General features: G+C 32.3%; 1 protein-coding gene across 2 annotated transcripts in view; it reads left to right on the top strand.

Moving 5' to 3' along the window:
* Nucleotides 1-18,950, top strand: part of Mdga2 (MAM domain containing glycosylphosphatidylinositol anchor 2) — a 758,737-nt gene that overhangs the window by 403,053 nt on the left and 336,734 nt on the right. For both annotated transcript variants that reach the window (XM_076848261.2, XM_076848262.2), the window contains exon 3: nucleotides 15,212-15,386. In XM_076848261.2, coding sequence (XP_076704376.1) covers nucleotides 15,212-15,386 — 175 coding nt within the window. The remainder of the gene's footprint in view (nucleotides 1-15,211; nucleotides 15,387-18,950) is intronic.

Here is an 18,950-nt window from a genome sequence, read left to right as displayed (position 1 = left end):
TATAGGTATAGGAATATATTTAGATGGATTAACAAACTCATTAATGATTATAGATTTAAAAAAAAACCCACTGTGTATATTCCAAAATAAAAACAGATGAGTAGACACAACTTTCATTTGAAGAAGTATGTGTCAAAAGATTAACATCTCAACTGAAAGTCCTTATATTGTGGGTTCTTTGTGGAGAGCTGTTTTATCTAATTCATGCTTGTATTATCAGAATTATACTACCAGGAATTCATTCAAGCAGAAGTTATTTTGATAATGATTTCCATTTCAGGTTTGGTTATTTGGAGTAGAGATACCAAGATCAAGAACAGTCCTTGACATAATGAGTTTATAGCTTAGTAAGGCTAAAGAATTGTGTTTTAGGACTGATTTCTAAGAAATAGACATGGAGAAGAAAGTTCAAGTACCAGTGGAACAACAATGCAGGAGAGGAAAAGAAAGAAGATGGGTAAGGACATGATTTTAAGAGGTTAGCTCCCATCCGGCATAGCAAAGGAATTCTGGGCTGCAAATTATGGTTCAGAAACTGTCCTAACTGGAGTAAGGGAGCAGGGCTCTCATATTCCACATCAATCATTAATGGGCTAAAAGCCATTGAGTTGAGTAGTAATCTCAATGATTTCTAAGACTTCATCTTTGAATGTAAAGTGACTCCACAGCCTAAGGACCTTCTTTGAGAAACAAGAAATCCCTAAGAGGTACATATAGAAAGAGCAAAGAGTATAAGGGAGTCAGATGAATACCTGATACTTGCTCTAATTATAACCAGCTACTATTGAAATATGTTAAGTGCTCCCTTAGAGGGAATTACCAGTGCTATGGCAACAAAGAGAGCAAGGCATGATAGGTCTTTGTGGGAGAGGGAAAGCTTCCTAATAAAATGATTTATAGAGTATCAGAGGGCATTAACTAGCTACCAAATAAAGGGGGAAAAAAAAGGAGAACTTTCAGGTCAAAGGAACCCAGTGTACAAAAACACAAAGTCACAAGATCATAGAAGAACTGGAACTGTTGAGAAGAAAAATTCTCAACATTAAAGTCTGTCGTGGTTCTAATATCAGGGGATGTATTATAAAAACATTCTGCAAACTTCTAAAGAAGTAAAATCCTCTTGCTGTTGTTTGAGTCTCTGTGGTTAAATTCTGTGTTGTGTTTTAAAACCAAACCCTTTTACCATGGGTATACATTCAGCCAAGCACTTGCTTACTTATAAGCAGTTGCCCCAAGATGTACCTTTTTCTTTCACTCTGGTTTGCATTAGTGCTAGCAGGCCCTGTCCTAATTCTCCATATGCACAAAAGATAATGCTGTTAAAGATAAGCATTACGTTTATTTGATTTCTTTCATAGTTTATTTACAAAAGAGGTGAATCAATTTCTCAGCTTAACTCCAAAGAAAATGCCAAAGGAAGCATTTGTGCATATTTATTAGTTATATGTGTTGATTCTGTTTTTTAAAGAGATCTAAACCTAGTGTTCTCTGCTTTAAGGCCTATCTAGTGTTGGGAGTACACAGGTCCTCACCTCATCATTTCCCTGTTTCCAACTCCTCTGCCACTATGAGTCCCTCTTCATCACCATCTTTGTTCTGACTGGTGAGAAGACCAACCTTGAGTCCCCCTTGCTATTCTTCAGACTCCTTTTTTATTGTTCCCAGGAACTTCTTATTTACAATTATCAAATAGTAGCTCTAATTTATGGAAAACTTTTAAAACTGTATATTATTATAATTAGTGGTATTGGTGATGATGCTAGTAATTATGATCCCTAATAATCATATTAGAAAAACACTGTACTAGAAAAAATGTGTTATTCATAGACTATAAATACTTTAATGGTAAAATTTTATTGCCTTGTCCAAAAATTGTGGTTCTTTTGATAAAAGCACATTTAGAAGCAAGGGTAACATGTTGTTATAATTCATTGTAGTTTGATACAATTTATTAAAAATTTAACCTGTCTGATCTAGAGTCTTATGCCATTCAGAATTTATTTATTTTTTGTATTGATTTATTTCAAGAAAACCTATTTCCTCTCTAATTTTCCCTGGTATCAATGCAGGAGATAAGAATAAACTTTATTTTCAAAATACTAATGAATGCTGTCTGTTGAAAGGTACCAACCACATGCATTCTTTTATACTCTTGCAAGTAGATATCTGTAGCTGGCTTTTTAGGTTTAGCTTCCAGTGGTTCTGGAGGCAGATCATCCCAATAATTATAGACAATCCAATGGATGATGTTTATTTTGTATTTTACTCTGGCTTCCTTCTACCTGTGAATGATCTTCTTTCAAAGGACAAATAAGGGTGGGACAAAGTTCAGATTTGTTTCTATAGATGGAACTGAGTATGTTTGCTTTAACTCCTTGGTAACTGATAGAAAATATCTTCAACTCATGAATCTCCATTCACTAGACGTTAATTAAAGGAGGAAATCAGCAGTCTCTCATCGTGGTTAAGGTGCAAGTCCTGATTGAATTTGTAACATCTGTGCATCGTGCTTTTAGAATTCAAACAAGTTTGTCTGTGAATTATGCTCTGGGTTTTTAATGTTTTCCTAAGATTATCTCCGTCAACATTGATTTTATTTAAAGCTATAGAAAATCAGTCATGTTTTAGTAATATGATTTATCAAAAATCAAAATACATAATCCTCTTTCAGGAATTGGATAGCCCTCAGCTAAGAGTTAGGTTCCATAGTCTAAGATGATCTCCATTGTTATTCCTTTAGTTTACTAGAGAATTAAAACAATATGTCCTAAATTTCAATATTTTCTCTTTTTGTTAATGTTATTTTATAGAGATGACTATTTAATGTTTAATAGGATATAAACATGCATATTTAATAATTTACATCTAAATATCAGATATCCATGATTCCTACTGTGGGACTAGTAATTATTTCAAATGTCTACTCTCCTGTACTTTCAAAGTTGTGGAACCATCAACTTACAGCATCAAGATGCCATTCAGAATAAAGAGTATCTTTCCTAGTCGTACTTGTAACTAAGGATGGGAATATAAAAATGATGTAAGCAGAAATATTAGGAATCCCAGAAACTTCTGTGAAAGACAACTAGCAGTTGCTTTTTGTCCCTTTTCTTTTCTTCTGCTAGGATATGGAAAGTAGATCTGTGATTGCTATTGTGGACCATGAGTTCAAGCAACATCCTGTAGAAAGGCTCTCAAAAGAGAGTGCATACCTGAGTACTCAATGAAGCAGGACTAATCCATCAGTGAGGCCAGCCTGCCTCACTCTCTTTTACAAGGCATAATCTAACTTTCCTCTTGTAAAAGTCACCATAATATCTCCATCTTACTTATGATTCATCCTAAGTAAGATGGAGATATTAGCATTATATCCCCAAACCCTCAACTTTCAACTCAAGTACACTATTTTACACAATATGTGTACGTTATCTATAGCACTAAGTTCCAGGGCTTCTCTGTTGAATCATCCATGAAGTCTTGCTGTGGTACTTAACTTTTTTTTGCTTCTCCCAAAGTTATCCCATGGTAGCATAGCTCAGAAGAATCTCTAAGAGAAGACATTAAAATAGAAAGAGGAAATGGTAGTTTAGGGTAAAGCTCAGAAAAATTAAACTAAAATAAATTTAGTGTATTACATTAATTCATTTCTTAATATATAATATATTTAAGCTATATATTTATATATTCATTTCAGTGTAGTTATAGTTTAATCACTACTGGTTTTCTACTCATAAGTTTCTCAATAGGAAATTCCCTTTTAATTTTCTCTTTGAGCAATGACTAGGTTTCCATATATTAATAATCTTTTGTTTATTTATTTATAACTATACTGATTTAATCAAGATAACATGGCCCGTACTATCTCTACTTTAAAAAAATAATTAGGGTTTTCTTTGTTGTCAATGATGTGATTAATTTTTGCAAATGTTTAATAGACATGAGATAAAATCCATTGTTCTATGAGTGGAAGACTATATATTTCTTTGTTAAATATTTTGTTTATATTTTTTAGCTCTTCCCTGGCTTTTTTACTTTTTAATTAAAAAAATATTGTATTTTCTATAACTGTCCAACTCTCAAAGAGATATACTGGAATTTCCCACTGCAATACATTCTTTTTCCCTTTCTAATTTTATTTGCTTTATTTATTGTACTGAACACCAATTAATAGAAATATGGTTTTGTTTTTTTTAATTTTAACATTACATAAAGCAATGGTTTTCTTTTTGTGTTAGTCTTAATATATGTAAAGAATTACTTCTGATTGACTCATCTTATTTTAATAACTATTACCATTCTATCCATGCCTTCTTTTCCAATCTTGATTTCTAATCTTTTATTGTTACCTCACATTTTATACATATATATGTATGTATATATGTATAATACATATATAATGAATTTGGAATATATATATATATATATATGGCATATACAAAATACTATGTGTATATTATTTTTATCTACATGCAATGCAAACTTCATAAAATCATGTTTTAACCTATTTTGTGAATGGGAGAGTTGGGAATCAAACCCAGAGGCTGTACCACTGAGCTATATCCACAGCCATATTTTAACTTTGAAATCCAGTCCAATAGACTTTTTAAAGGCAATTCAATGTAATCATATCTAGTCTATGACTGACATACGCCATTCTTAGTTTGTAGTGTCAGTTGTACAGAAAGATGGCAACAGTACTTCATAATGCACTGTATGTTTCAAAATTGCTTTAAAGGTAGATTTCAAATGTTTCTACCACACACACACACACACACTCACACACACACACACACACACACACACGTACACACACACAAATAAAATGGTACATGAGGTAATAGATTTGTTAATAAGTTTGACTTAATCATTTCACCATGTAAACATATATCAAAACAACACATTTTATTTGATAAATATATATTATTATTAGTTATCTATTAAATAAAACTAAAATGAAAATGTTTTATTAAAATAAAAGTGAAATAAAAACATTCTATTTAAAATTATATACTTCCTTTGTCTCTTCATCATATTTTTGCTTATTCTTTCCACTTTTGCCCCCTTTATCTCATTTTTCCTTTCATTAATGGAACTATGCCTTTTCCTATTATTTTAATCATCATTTATGCCTCCGGCTATTAGTAAAACAGATACCTTCTATTTTTCCACAGAGACATATTCTTCTCCATCTAATTGTCCCAATGTTTAAGATTCTACAATGTTACTTCCTCTTCTTCCTTCCCCCTGACATTAATTTTAGCTCTCCTTTGTATTCCATTCCTACCCAAAATTTTAAGTCTTGTGTTTCATTACAGAATTCTACTTCATTTTATGACCTTATTTACAATAAACCCAATATTTTTCAGGGTAAAATAAATTAAATGCAAGTAGTATTTCAAATAAAATTTTCAAAAAGGAAAACACTTTTACTATTCTTACTCCCAGCACCATTCATAGTGTTTATATTAAATTTTATGTATCTCTTTGTGTGATTGTAATGATCATATTATCAATATGTGCATAAACGTGTGTTCTTTTATATGAATGATAATATTCTCTTCTGTTAATATTTTCTTCTGTTAACTTTTAAAAAATATTTTTTTAGTTGTTGATGGACCTTGATCTTATTCACTTATTTATATGTGGTGCTTAGAATCAAATTCAGTGTCTCACACATGTGAGGCAAGCGCTCTATCACTGAGCCACAACCTCAGCCCTCTTCTGTTAATTTTTAACATAGTGATACACTTTGTATTTGAATTTTTTAAATGACTAATTTAATTCTGTTTTTGGACTCATTGATTTTAACTTCCCCTCCATTATTTGATATTTACATTGTTTCTCATGATATATTATTAAATAGGCAGCATGCTCATTTTTCTGCATTCTGTTGAAAATATGTAAGATAAATTTTACCAGAAAGCTAGTCTACTCCCATAACTATTTTTATCCTGAACTTACTTTTGTATTCTGAATTTTTTCCAATCAACTTTAGAATTACATTGTAATATACAAAGAAGGCATGATATTTTCATTAAAATTTAGCTATTTCTTAGATGGCATGTTAGATATCTGTTTGCTTAAAGAGCATTAAGGGGGGGAAAGATGGTAGACTAGAGGGAAGCAGTGATTCCATCTGGGATTCAAGCAAGGGGAATACTGCTTCTCAGCAAGGTGGGAGACAAGGGGACTTCATTAAAACTCAATACTAGACAGCAAGAGTGCCTTAGAGACTTAGAAATTTGGGGTATATTAAACAAGGAAAAGGGACAAAAATTAAGCTGAGCTGCTAGTAGGAGCAGCAGAATTAGCACAAAAGGAAGGAAAAAGTCAAGAAACAGGAAGGACAGTCTTAGTGTGGAAAATCCTGAGATCAAAGGAGCAGTCTGCCTGGGGCTGATCCAGAGGCTGTGGAGCACATAAGTTGACACATGAAAGATGCCCCCTATTTAAAAATGGTCTGTGGAAAATGGAGGCAGAAGCCATCATGAGCTAACAACACTGTGCCATCTAGCAGATACAGGAACCAAAACTCGGACCTGGGAAAAAGGGCTGGCTCCCATATACAGGGTAGGCAGATACCACCTATGTGACCTAGACTGAGATTGCCAAAATATGGAGAAAAATTAGGCATGGATAATATTTTGCCTACAAGTTGGGGAGCCTGCAGAGAATCTGGCTTTCTCACCCCTTTGATTCTAGGGGATTAATAGGACCAGCTGCAGCAGGTTGGGAGTCTGAGTAAGGGCGGGAGCGGGAGGGGTATATTTGCACTCAGAGACCAACCCCAACCCAGAGCCTCCTGGAAACTGAACAGGTGGGTGTGACTATGCTCGGGGGTGGACCACAGGAGGCCAAGAAGGGTGGTATCCATGAGTGGCAGAAGAAGTGAGGGACTAGCTGCCGCATCTCATGAGTGGATCCCTGGAGAGACTCTGGGGCGATCCCTGGTACAGTGTCCTAGCTTAGATTGATATCTGAGGGGCTTTAAGGTATATTGATTTAATATCTTCAGATAACTAGCCACTCAAATAAATCAGGTGAGGCCTTATTAAACCTAAGCCCTGCCTCCAAGACTGCCACCTACAGCAACTCATCTCATAGAACCAATCTGTAGCTTCACCCTGGAGTGGAGCTGACAGTATTTCCTATCCCAACTTCATCTTACCACCAAGAAGGGAAGGGAAGCAGAGAAAGTTTTGAACTCCAGCTGGCATCTTGGTGAACAACCAAAAAAAAAAAAAAAGAAGAAGAAGAAGAAGAAGAAAAGAAAAAAAGAGTTTGACAGCTCATGGCCTCTACTCTTGTAGCCAGTACATATCTCAAGAAGAAATGGAAGGAAAGAGTTGGACACAGTGAACACATATTCTCATTAACTATTTTTATCCATTGCAGTGAAAATGACTCCTTAATTTTTCATCAAGATTATTTTTCTCTGTGTGTGCTGAAAGATTCATGGGCACATATATATTTATACATATTTGTTTTCTCATTTCCTCCATTTTTTCAAGGTAGTTATTTTTCCTTTCTTTTCAGAGGTAGTGTTTTTGATTATTATATTTTGGTTTTGTTTTGTTTCTTCAGTGTCCTGTTTCACTTTTTACCCTTTTTCCTCTTTTTTTTCCTAACACCAAATTCTATTGTTCTCTCTTTCACTCTTCTTTTAATTCATTGTTTCTATCTTTTCTCCCCCCCCCATAACTGTCACATCCTATACAGCTTTTGCATGTCTCACATTCACCTATCAAAATTGCAAATCCTTTTCTGCCCACCTCTCTCTTCTTTTTTCCTCTCTATTCTTTACATCTCTTAGCACTAATTGGTCTGTACAATGCCAGCCCCCATAACTAATGCTGTAACAGTAATTCTGTGGAAGTCAAATAGCCCACCTATTGTCTGATTTTATGCCAGACATAATATTGATCCTTTACTGTTCTTACTGATGGAAATTGCTAGTCCTACCAATTCTGTTTATTATGTCAATTAGCACTGTAAATGTCATAATGGGAACAAGAACTTTATTGTTATACAGGTTGTTACTACTATTTGGTTCCAATTAACATTATAGATGCCATACTAGGAACCAAGAACTTAGTTTATTGTTTGATAGGTTATTACTATTATTTGGTTCCCCCTAGTCTGTGAAAAGAGACACTAGAAGTTAATGGGGTAGAAACTCTGCTGCTTCTGATGCATTTATATAGGTGAATAGACACACAAACAATATGAAAAAGCAATGAAACAATCCACCCCAAACAACACAGAATGCCTCAACAATAGACTGCATTGATACCACAGTAGAGGACATATCAGAAAACTAATTTAGAAAGTGCATGCTAAACTTATGAATGAGGTAAGAAATGATGCAAGGAGTGATATCGGAGAGAGAATATAAGAAGGGTAAGATCACTTTAATAACGGGGAAGAGTTCCTGAAGAAGAATTAGTCAGAAATCCACAAAATGAAGGAATAAGTAAACCAAATTAGAAATTTAATGGAAAACATTACCCAAAGAATACACCATTGGAAAGAGTTTCAGGCAATGAAGACAAAGTATATGGTATGGAAAATAAAGTTGACCATGGAGAAAATAAGAAACCATAATCAGAATTTTAAAGAAATAATGTATAACATTAAAAGGCCAAATCTGATTCATAGGGATAGATGAAAGCTTTGAAGTACAAACTAAAGAATGAAATAATATCAATGAATATTATAATTTTTTCAATGAAATAATGTCAGAATTTTCCAAACCTTAAGAATGAAATGGAAAATTAAATATAGGAGGCATACAGTACTGATTTCAAATACACAAAATTACAGCAAACCCACTCCCAAGTCACATTATTATGAAAATGCCTCACATAGAATGATAGAATTTTAAATGCTGCTAGAGGAAAATGACTGGTCACATTTAGTGGTGAACCATTCCAGCCCTCAGCTGATTTTCAGCCCAGAACCTTACAAGTAGGAGGTCTTGAATAGTATATACTAAGCTCTGAAAGAAAATGCATGCCAACCAAGAATACTGTATCCAGTAAAATTAAGCTTCAGAATTGAGGATGAAATAAAAAACTTGCATGATAAACAAAACTTACAATGAATTAACAGCTAGAAAGCTTGCACTTCCAAAAATATTCAATAAAATATTTCATGAAGAAGAATTGGAGAATAAAGTGAAAACCAGCAGAGAGCAGAGGGAGAAACTACATTAGAAGAATAGTCAAGCAAAACAAATCAAATTCAACTTAAAAACTAGAACTAAAATAATAGTACATAAATACCTCTTAATAATAACACTGGATGTAATTGGACTAAATTTGTCAGTCAAAAGACATAGGCTAGCAGATTTAATTTAATCCATTAAAAAACAAGACCCCAAAATATGCTGTCTCCAAGAGACTCATCTCATGGGCAAAGATATTCAAAGACTGAATATGAAAGGATATGAAAATATTCTTCACATGGATTCATAAAAAGGGGTTTCTGTTCTCAATATCAGATAATGATGACTTCAAGCCAAAGGTAATTAGAAGAGACAAAAAAGATTACTTTGTACTGCTTAAGGGAATCATGAAACACCAAGAAATAACAATTGTAAATATTTATGCCCCCCCAAAATGGAGCATCTGCATATATCAACTAAACCTTTCTCAATAAAAAGAATCAAATAGACAACAACACAATAACACTGGGTAACTTTAACATGACTCACTTAATGGTAGATAGATCTTCTAAACAAAAACTTAATAAAGAAGCTACAGAACTAAAGAATACAATAAATAATTTAGACTTACCAGATTGATACAGAATATTTCATCCATCAGTGACTGAATACACTTTCTTCTCAGCAGTACATGGAACCCTTTCTAAAATAGATCACATCTCCAGCCACAAAATAACACTTAACAAATACAAAAAGAGAGCTAATACCCTGTATTCTATCAGATCAAAATGGAATGAAATTACAAATCTATGGTAAGATAAAAAATAGATACTACTTTAACAAGTGGAAACTAATTTACTATTGAATGATAACTGAATATCAGAAGAAATCATGGGCAAAATAAAAGAAATACTTAGAAGCAAATGAGAATATGGATACAACATATTAAAATCTTTGGGACACTATGAAGATGATTCTAAGGAAAGTTCATAGCATTGATCTCATACATTAAAAGAATAGACATCAAATAAATAATCTGGTGTTATACCTCAAGTCCAAAGGGGGGAAAAACAGAATCAAAACTGAAATAAATAGAAGATAGGAAATAATTAAAATCAGAGCTGAAATCAATGAAATTGAGATTTTAAAAAATGCTAAAAATTAACAAATCAAACTGTTGGTTCTTTAAAAGAATTAACAAAATTGATAACCCCTTAGCTAAGCTAACCAAAAGAAAGGGAGAAAACTCCAATTGTTAAAATTCATATTGAAAAATGAAACACCACCATAAACACTACTGAAATATAGAGTATAATTAGAAACTATTTTAAAAGTACATACCTGAATAAGGTAGAAAATCATGAAGACATTGAGAAATTCCTAGAAACATAGGACCTACACAAATTGAACCAGGAGAATAGAGAAAATTCAAATAGAGCAATTTCAAGTAAAGAAATTGAGGTAGCCATCAAAAGCCTACCACAAAAGAAAAGCCCAAGACTAGATAGATTCTCAGCAGAGTTCTACTAGACCTTTAAAGAAGAACTAATACCAATCCTCCTCAAATTATTTCATGAAATAGGAAATCAGGGAACTCTTCCAAACACTTTTGATGAAGCTAGTATCACCCTGATATCAAAACCAGAAAAAGATTCACCAAAGAAAGAAAACTTCAGACCAATATCCTTGTTTATTGGAGAATAAAGTGAAAACCAGCAGAGAGCAGAGGGAGAAAATACATTAGAAGAATAGTCAAGCAAAACAAATCTAATTCAACTTAAAAACTAGAAATGAAATAATAGGAAATAAATAACACTTAATAATAACACTGGATGTAATTGGTCTAAATTTGTCAATCAAAAGATGCAAAAATTCTTAGTAAAAGACTGCTAAATTGCATACAACAACACATGAAAAAGCGCACCATGATTAAATAGGTTTCATCCCAGGAATGCAAGGTTGGTTCAACATAAGGAAATCAATAAATGTAATTCAGCACATCAATAGAGTTAAAGACAATAATCATAACATAATCTCAATAGATGAAAAAAATTGACAGAATACAACATTCATTCATGCTTAAAACACCAGAAAAAAATAGGGATAGAAGGAACATACCTAAGCATGGTAAAAGCTATATATGATACATCCAAGGCCAACATCCTTCTAAATGGAGAAAAACTTAAAGCATTCCCTCTAAAAAAAGGAAGAAGACAGGGATGTCCACTTTCACCACTTCTTTTTAAGAGAGTCCTTGAAACTTAAGCCAGAGCAATTTAGGCAGAAGTAAGAAGGTAAAGGGATAGAAATAGTAAATGAAGAACTAAAACTATCTATTTGCCAATGACAAGATTCTATATATAGAAGACCCAAAGAATTCCACCAGAAAACTAGAACTCATAAATGAATTTAATAAAGTAGCAGAATATGAAATTAACACCCAGAAATCAATTATGTTTTATACTTTACTGACAAATCAATAGAAGAGAAATTAGGAAAATCATCGCATACATGATAGCCTAAACAAAACAAAACAAAACACAAACTTGAGAATCAATCTACCAAAATAGGAATACAACCTCTACAATGCAAACTACAAAACACTAAAGAAAGAAATTGAGGAAGACCTTAGAAGATCTATAAACCTTCCATGTTCTTGGATAGGCAGAATCAATTTTGTTATAATGGCCACACTACCAAAAGCACTGTGCAGCGTCAATAAAATTCCATCAAAATTCCAATTACATTCTTCAAAAAATAGAAATAGAAGTCATGAATTCATCTGGAAAATTAGAAACCCTGAATAGCCAAAACAGTCCTTAGCAAGAAAAGCAAAGCACGAGGCATCACAATTCAAGACCTTAAATTATACTACTACTATAGTAACAAAAACAGCCTGGTGTTGGCACTAAAACAGATAAGAAGAAAAGAATAGAATACACAAAGACAAATCTGCAAAAAATACAGCTGTATCATACTAGAGAGAAGCACCAAAACATACATTGGAGAAAAAATAGCCTCTTAAACAAATGGTGCTGGGAAAATTGGAAATGCATATGTAGTAAAATGAAATTTAGTCCCTATTTTTTACCCTGCACAAAACTCAACCCAGTGCATCAAAAACCTAGGAATTAGACCCATAAACTTTACATACTAGGAGAAAATGTAGGCCCAACTGACTTCCTTAGCAAGAAGTAAAACCAATAATCAATAAATGGGATGGAATCAAACGAAAAAGCTTCTTCACAGCAAAGGAAACAATCAAGAATGTGAAGACAGAGCTTAAAGAATGAGGAAATCTTTGCCATCTACACCTCAGATGGGTGTTAATTTCCAGGATATATAAAGTATTCAAAAAAATTTAACACCAAGAAACCACAAACAATCGAATTAATAAATGGGTAAAGGCACTGAACAGACTTCTCAGAAGAAGAAATAGAAGTTGTAAATATATATATATATATATGAAAAAATGTTCAACATCACCAGCAATTAGAGAAATGCAAATTAAAACTACACTGAAATTCATCTCACTCCAGGCAGAACGGCAATTATTAAGAAAACAAGTAACAAAATAATGTTGGTGAGGATGTGAGGAAAAGGGTACATTTTCAATTGCTGCTGGGACTGAAAATGGGTGCAATCATTATGGAAAGCAGTATGGAGACTCCTTAGAAAACCTGGAATAGAACAACCATTGACACAGTGTACCACTCCTTGGTTTATGCCCAAAGGACTTAAAATCAACATACTTCAGTGACATAGACACATCAATGTTTATAGCAGCTCAATTTACAATGGCTAAGCTATGGAGCCAACCTAGGTGTCCTTCAACAGATGAAAGGATAAAGAAAATGTGTTATATATATACACAGTGGTATATACACACATTATTTTTAAGGTTGAAAAGCAGTGGGTAAAATCCTCTTGTCAAACACATATGATGAAACATGGAGAATGAAAGTAATATGAGTCTTTAAAATTGAAATCTTACAGTGCCCCCATTATATCTCTTTTCAAATAATGTGCATTAAAATGTGATCTAATGACACTGAAGAAATCTTTTAAATGTTTTCCATATTGTTAAACTATAATTATGAATATAAACAGGTTAAATGTGATATATATATATATACATATTCTCAGTCATTAAGAAGCATATCTTTCTGACAATTTCTGGTAAATGGATGAGACTGGAGAATATCATGCTAAGTTAAATAAGGCAACCTCCCAAAAGCTAAGGGTAGAATGTTTTCACTGAGATGTGGAAGCTAAACCTCAATAAGGGGGAGAAGGTAAGAATAGATAATCAGTAGATTAGACAAATGGAAGGAAGGGAAGGGGTGGAAAGGAAAAGGAAAGACAGTGGAATGAATCTGAAATAATTTTCCTATGTACATATATGAATACACCATGGTGAATCCCAACATCATGTCCATCCATAAAAATGGGATCCTAATTAGAATAAGATATAGTCCATGCATATATAATTTTATCAAAATAATTTCTACTATTATGTTAAATAGAACCAAGAAAATAGTTAAATAAAAAAGCATTAAATTCTCTTATAGGAAAAACAAAAATGTCACTTATTTAAATATTTCTTATTTGTTAACTTGAGGAATTTGAAATTAAAGCAAAATAAAACCTGAAATTTCCCAGTGGAAATATTGCTCAAATCAAAACATTATTCTTGCTGTGCCTTTTCTTTTTCGGGGCCTATAAATGATAACTTTATAAACTGGCTGGTTAGGAATCATGACTTTTTTTGTACATCCCATGCACAAATAAATGTTGAGTAAATGTCTGATATTTCTCATGTTTAATCAATCTCTTGATAAAAATTACAATTCATTCACAAGTGAAAACTTGGTTGCATTCGTAACTTTAATGATATGGAAAAATTTAATAAATGGGTAAAGGCATTTAATATTCGTTGCATTCGTATACTTTAATGATATGGAAAATTTTTAAAAGGCTTTTTAAGTGTCATTAAATCACATATTTTAATGCACATTCTGTGAAAAGAGGTATAATGGTGGCACTGTAAGATTTCAATTGTAAAGACTCAAATATTACTTTCATTCTCCATGTTTCATCACATTTGTTTGACCATACGATTCTATCTACTATTTCTCAACCTTAAAATAAAACAAGTAAAATTATGTTATTCAGCAGGGACAAAATAAATCATTTTTACTTTCTATTTTGTATCAACTTACATATAGCATCAGCATTCAGCTTCACCTCCCCACTCAGTTTTATAAACTAAAATACACAAGATTTAAGTTGAATGCCAGTCATTATTGTTAGTAAAAATGAAGTCTTTTGTACACAGCTGTGTTTAAAAGAATGGTATTATTTGTAATGAATTTTCTTAGATATTTGAAGTATTTGGGTAGTTTAATAGAAATGTGCTCCTTGAAAAAAATTTACATATTTTATGAAAAATATTTTTTATGTATAGTGAATTCTAGTTATCAAAATAGAGAAATTATTTGCATGCTTGTTAAAGCATAGCCATTAATGAAAAAAATCTCTTTTAACAACCAGGTATATAGAATTACACATAATCTAAATAAACCATTATGGTAACATGCCTAAACTCTCCAAATCAAACAGGAAATTTGAAATAAAATAATGAAGCATGTCCAAAGAAACATGAGTCTTCCCAGACTAATTAAGTAAAAAGTGTGTAACAAAGTTTGAAAAATATGAAAGAAATTTTGAAATGTTCAACAAAAAAGAAGGAAATTCACATTTCTAATATGCTACTGATATTTAACTCCCTTTATATTATAATTTAAGTTTCTCTCCACATTGATTAGACTTTTGATCTTAATTATAAGCACTGTACAATAGTAAGGGTACACTTAAAATTTTATAATTTAATTGTGCATATAGATTTAAGAAAGCTTTCTCATTAATTAGATAGGAAAGGTAGTGTTGTAGCTCTGAAAACAAACTTCTCAAATGAATAACTGCTATCTGATTTTCTGTGGGAAAACCAACCTAAAGTAACAATCTTTGTTGATGCTTGCTCAGATCAGGTGGACCAAAACAGCAGGAAGTGCCTCTGACAGATTCCAAGACTCCAGTGTCTTCAATGAAACTTTGAGGATTACAAATATTCAGCGACACCAAGGAGGCCGATATTACTGTAAAGCAGAGAATGGTTTGGGGTCCCCAGCCATAAAGTCAATCAGAGTGGATGTATACTGTAAGTACATTTCCCAGAAAACTCAACACAGATTTCTTTTGTTCAACTTCTATGGCTTTCTCAAAAACCATAGTAGAGCTCTATTTGAGAATGCAAGTATATAAGATATTGAAAGTTGCTTTAATACATTTCTGAGGAAAGAAATCTTCATTCAAAATTTGCATAATTTCTATGATATAATAGAAATATTATTTTATTAAATAATATAAATAAATATTATATTATTCATTATAGAACATTTAGGAAAGATGATAATAAATATTAGATAATTCCATCAGTAGCTTAGTGTATATATTCTTTATATATATATGTGCTTATATTTCTATATTCTTATGAAACCAAGGTTATATTTCTATATTCTTATGAAACCAAGGTTCATGCTCTATGTCCTTTAACTTGTATTTATTCACTTTGCTTACGTGTGAACACAGTTATTGTTATTTCTTTAATGCACACCATATATGTAAGCAAAGTTATCTGAATGGATCTGTGAGAACCAAAAATCTGTGTGGAGTCTGTTTTTGATCAAACCCTGTTGAACGAAATCAGTACCAACCCAGGACAATGCTGTGCCACCTGAAAAGTGTTCGACTGATTTCTATTTATTCTTAGTTGTGTTTGGAAAATATATTTAAAGTCTTCGTGGTCTCCTTACTTCCTTCCCCACTAAACAATGGTCTACATTCAGTTTGGTGTTTTGCATGGGTTTATCTATCACTCTGTTTGTTATCTTTCTATAAGAAATTGCATTTAAGTCTCTAATATTAGGATATAAGCGGGGGGCTGGGTTGTGGTTCAGTGGTAGAACACTTGCCTAGCACATGTGAGGCACTGGTTTCAATCCTTAGCACCACATAAAAATAAATACAATAAGGTATTATGTCCATCTACAACTTAAAAAAAAAGAATAAAAGTTTTTTCTCCTTTCCTTAATATAATTCATACATAAATAACACATGAAACGTTCATTTTTAAAAATCTATTTTTCTTCTTTTCCCCTTGCTTTTCTATCTATGTGTGATAGGGGCTACAGAGTTAGGAGTTACAGGTTCTGTGTGTCTAACCCTATACTTAATCTCAGTTATCCAGATGACTGGGAAGTAGGTACTTGAGCGACACTTGTGATTCATCTTTCACATTAGGATGGTTGTTGTTTCTCTCCAAGGTAGAAGTCCATATTCCATTCTCTCTGCTACCTTTCAGCCCCTGAGATATCACCTGGCATAATTCAGCCACTGTCATCCCATGCATCACTTTCTCCCTACTGTCTGAGTATATGGGTTGTATACTTTCAAACATTGCCAAGTCCCTAGCCTCCATATATTTGCAGGAATATTATTCAGATATAAATTTAAATTATACTAAATTTTATTTAAATGGATTAAATAGTTCTGTAACATGACTTTCTAGAGTATATACCTCTCTTTTCTTGTTATTGTATTTTAGATCATGAAGTTTTAAATTACACATCTCAATACCTTAAACACAGTTCTAAAATCTAAAAAAAAAAAAATCTCTAAAAATGAATAGATGGTTTTGGTAACTTTTTTCAGCAAAAGCTTATGTGAACTAGGTTGGTAGCAAAATTTGACCTGAAATGACTTGAATAGAAAAATAGGTATTATACTCCTTATTTACCCTACTTTGTATAACAGTCACATGTCTATCTAAGAAACTGTTTGATCAGAGAGTTAGGCACAGATCCTGCTGGGTGTGTTATATAATAAGTGGTATATGTACTGTATCATCTTTCTAAAGTCTAAAAACTCCTGAAACACATCCCCTGTGAACTGTGAACTGTATTGTTACCACAATAAGTTTCATAATAAATAAAAAATTGCATTGTTGGGTTAAAAATCAAATACAAAGGGGGGAATCACTTTTTAGAGACTTAGAAAATAATCTTTCTTTTTACTAAAAAGATTTTCAGCATTATTCTGCATTACATCTACCCCTTTCTATCTCCATCTCCCTTACTGTTCAGATTGGGTTGTGCCTGAGTAGTTTATATGGTACAAATTGCTGGGAAGATAACACTGTTCCATCTTCCCAGCCCTGTTAATCTCATAATGCTGGTATCAGGCTCCGAGCAGCCATGCCTGAAGGCATCAGCTCTGCTACCTTCTTCTCTTTTGACTTCCCTTGGGGTTTTCCCCACACAAACTGGACTTGACCAACAACTTGTTTATGTTACTTAGGTGAAATGTCACTATGATGATACCATATTGAAGCACTATTTTCAGTACATTTTTGGTGACTAAGATTTATTAGAGTTGTATAAAATTTCAGTACTATAGAATAATATGTTAAATTTTGGACTGTCTGTATAAATGTGACATCTCTCTAACATAAATTTCACAGGGAATACCTTCAGTTCCAGTTTGACCTTTTCAATAGGGGCCTATAAACATACTTTTTCCATAAATGTTCTTGTCCATGAAGGTTTGAGGTTTGAATAATTATTTCATATAGTAAATTTTCAAACATGTTTGGATGGAAAAAATGCTTTTGCAGTAGAGACAACTCGACCTATTTAAAGAATCCATGTGCTATAAGTATAACCTTGACTAAACAACAGAAATTCTAGGTTCAGATATATTTTCTAAACTTGAGTATTAGTAATTTAAAACATTCCATATCATTATTTATGAGAACATGGCTAGCATATTAATGCTATATTTTTATTTGGGTATGTTTGCTGTGTAAAATTGGTTAATAATACTTAAAATTCATCTGTGTTTTGATTTTGACTTGATATTGAACTGATTAATTGAATAGATACTCATTTTATAAGCTTTAGACAAGAGGACAACTTTATTTTATATACTTTTGTTTGAACTATTTTAGGAAATGCTAAAACAATGGTATCAGTTTTTCAGTTTGGAGTCATGGATTTAGAATCAACACCTGCACCCTGCATTTCTCTTTCTTTTTCTAAACTGATTCCACATGTGAAGCTTTCATCAACATTTGTAAAACTAGGAACACAAGAATGGGCATAGGATATAAAATTGTTTTTAAAGTCTATAATAAGGATTATATCTTCAATACCAAACTAAGGTAAACTGTGGCTTGGATTTAACAAAAATGAAAATAATTATTATTAGAATTTAGCCTTGAGTTCCTTGAAATAGGTTAGCTCTAGAAACTGCTCCATGATGTATTCATGCTTATTTAATACAAAACATATGTATTAATGTAATGCCATCACTACAGCATTGTTGGAAAATTTTTATAAAGAGTGAAATGAATATGGCTCATTAAATCTCAAGTTCTGATCCAAAGTTTCTCCATGTTAGAGCTAAAAGCTACCTAAAATAAAATTTAGTGTTAACCATTTATTATTTTGATTCTTCATATCTTCTTCCTGGAATCATAATAAAACCACAGTAAAGGAATATAATAACAGCAATGGAGTAAATAAAATTCACACTAATCCATGTCACCATGAAATTGTAAAACATTGGGAATAACTATTTTTGATGTATTTCATCAAAATTTGTAAGTAAACCAGAAAAATATAGAGAATAATTTTAAAAATAGGAGATCATGCATAAAATAATT

Source organism: Callospermophilus lateralis, chromosome 3 (assembly GCF_048772815.1).
Source record: "Callospermophilus lateralis isolate mCalLat2 chromosome 3, mCalLat2.hap1, whole genome shotgun sequence".
NCBI classification, from domain to species: domain Eukaryota; kingdom Metazoa; phylum Chordata; class Mammalia; order Rodentia; family Sciuridae; genus Callospermophilus; species Callospermophilus lateralis.
This window is presented reverse-complemented; position numbering and strand designations above follow the sequence as displayed.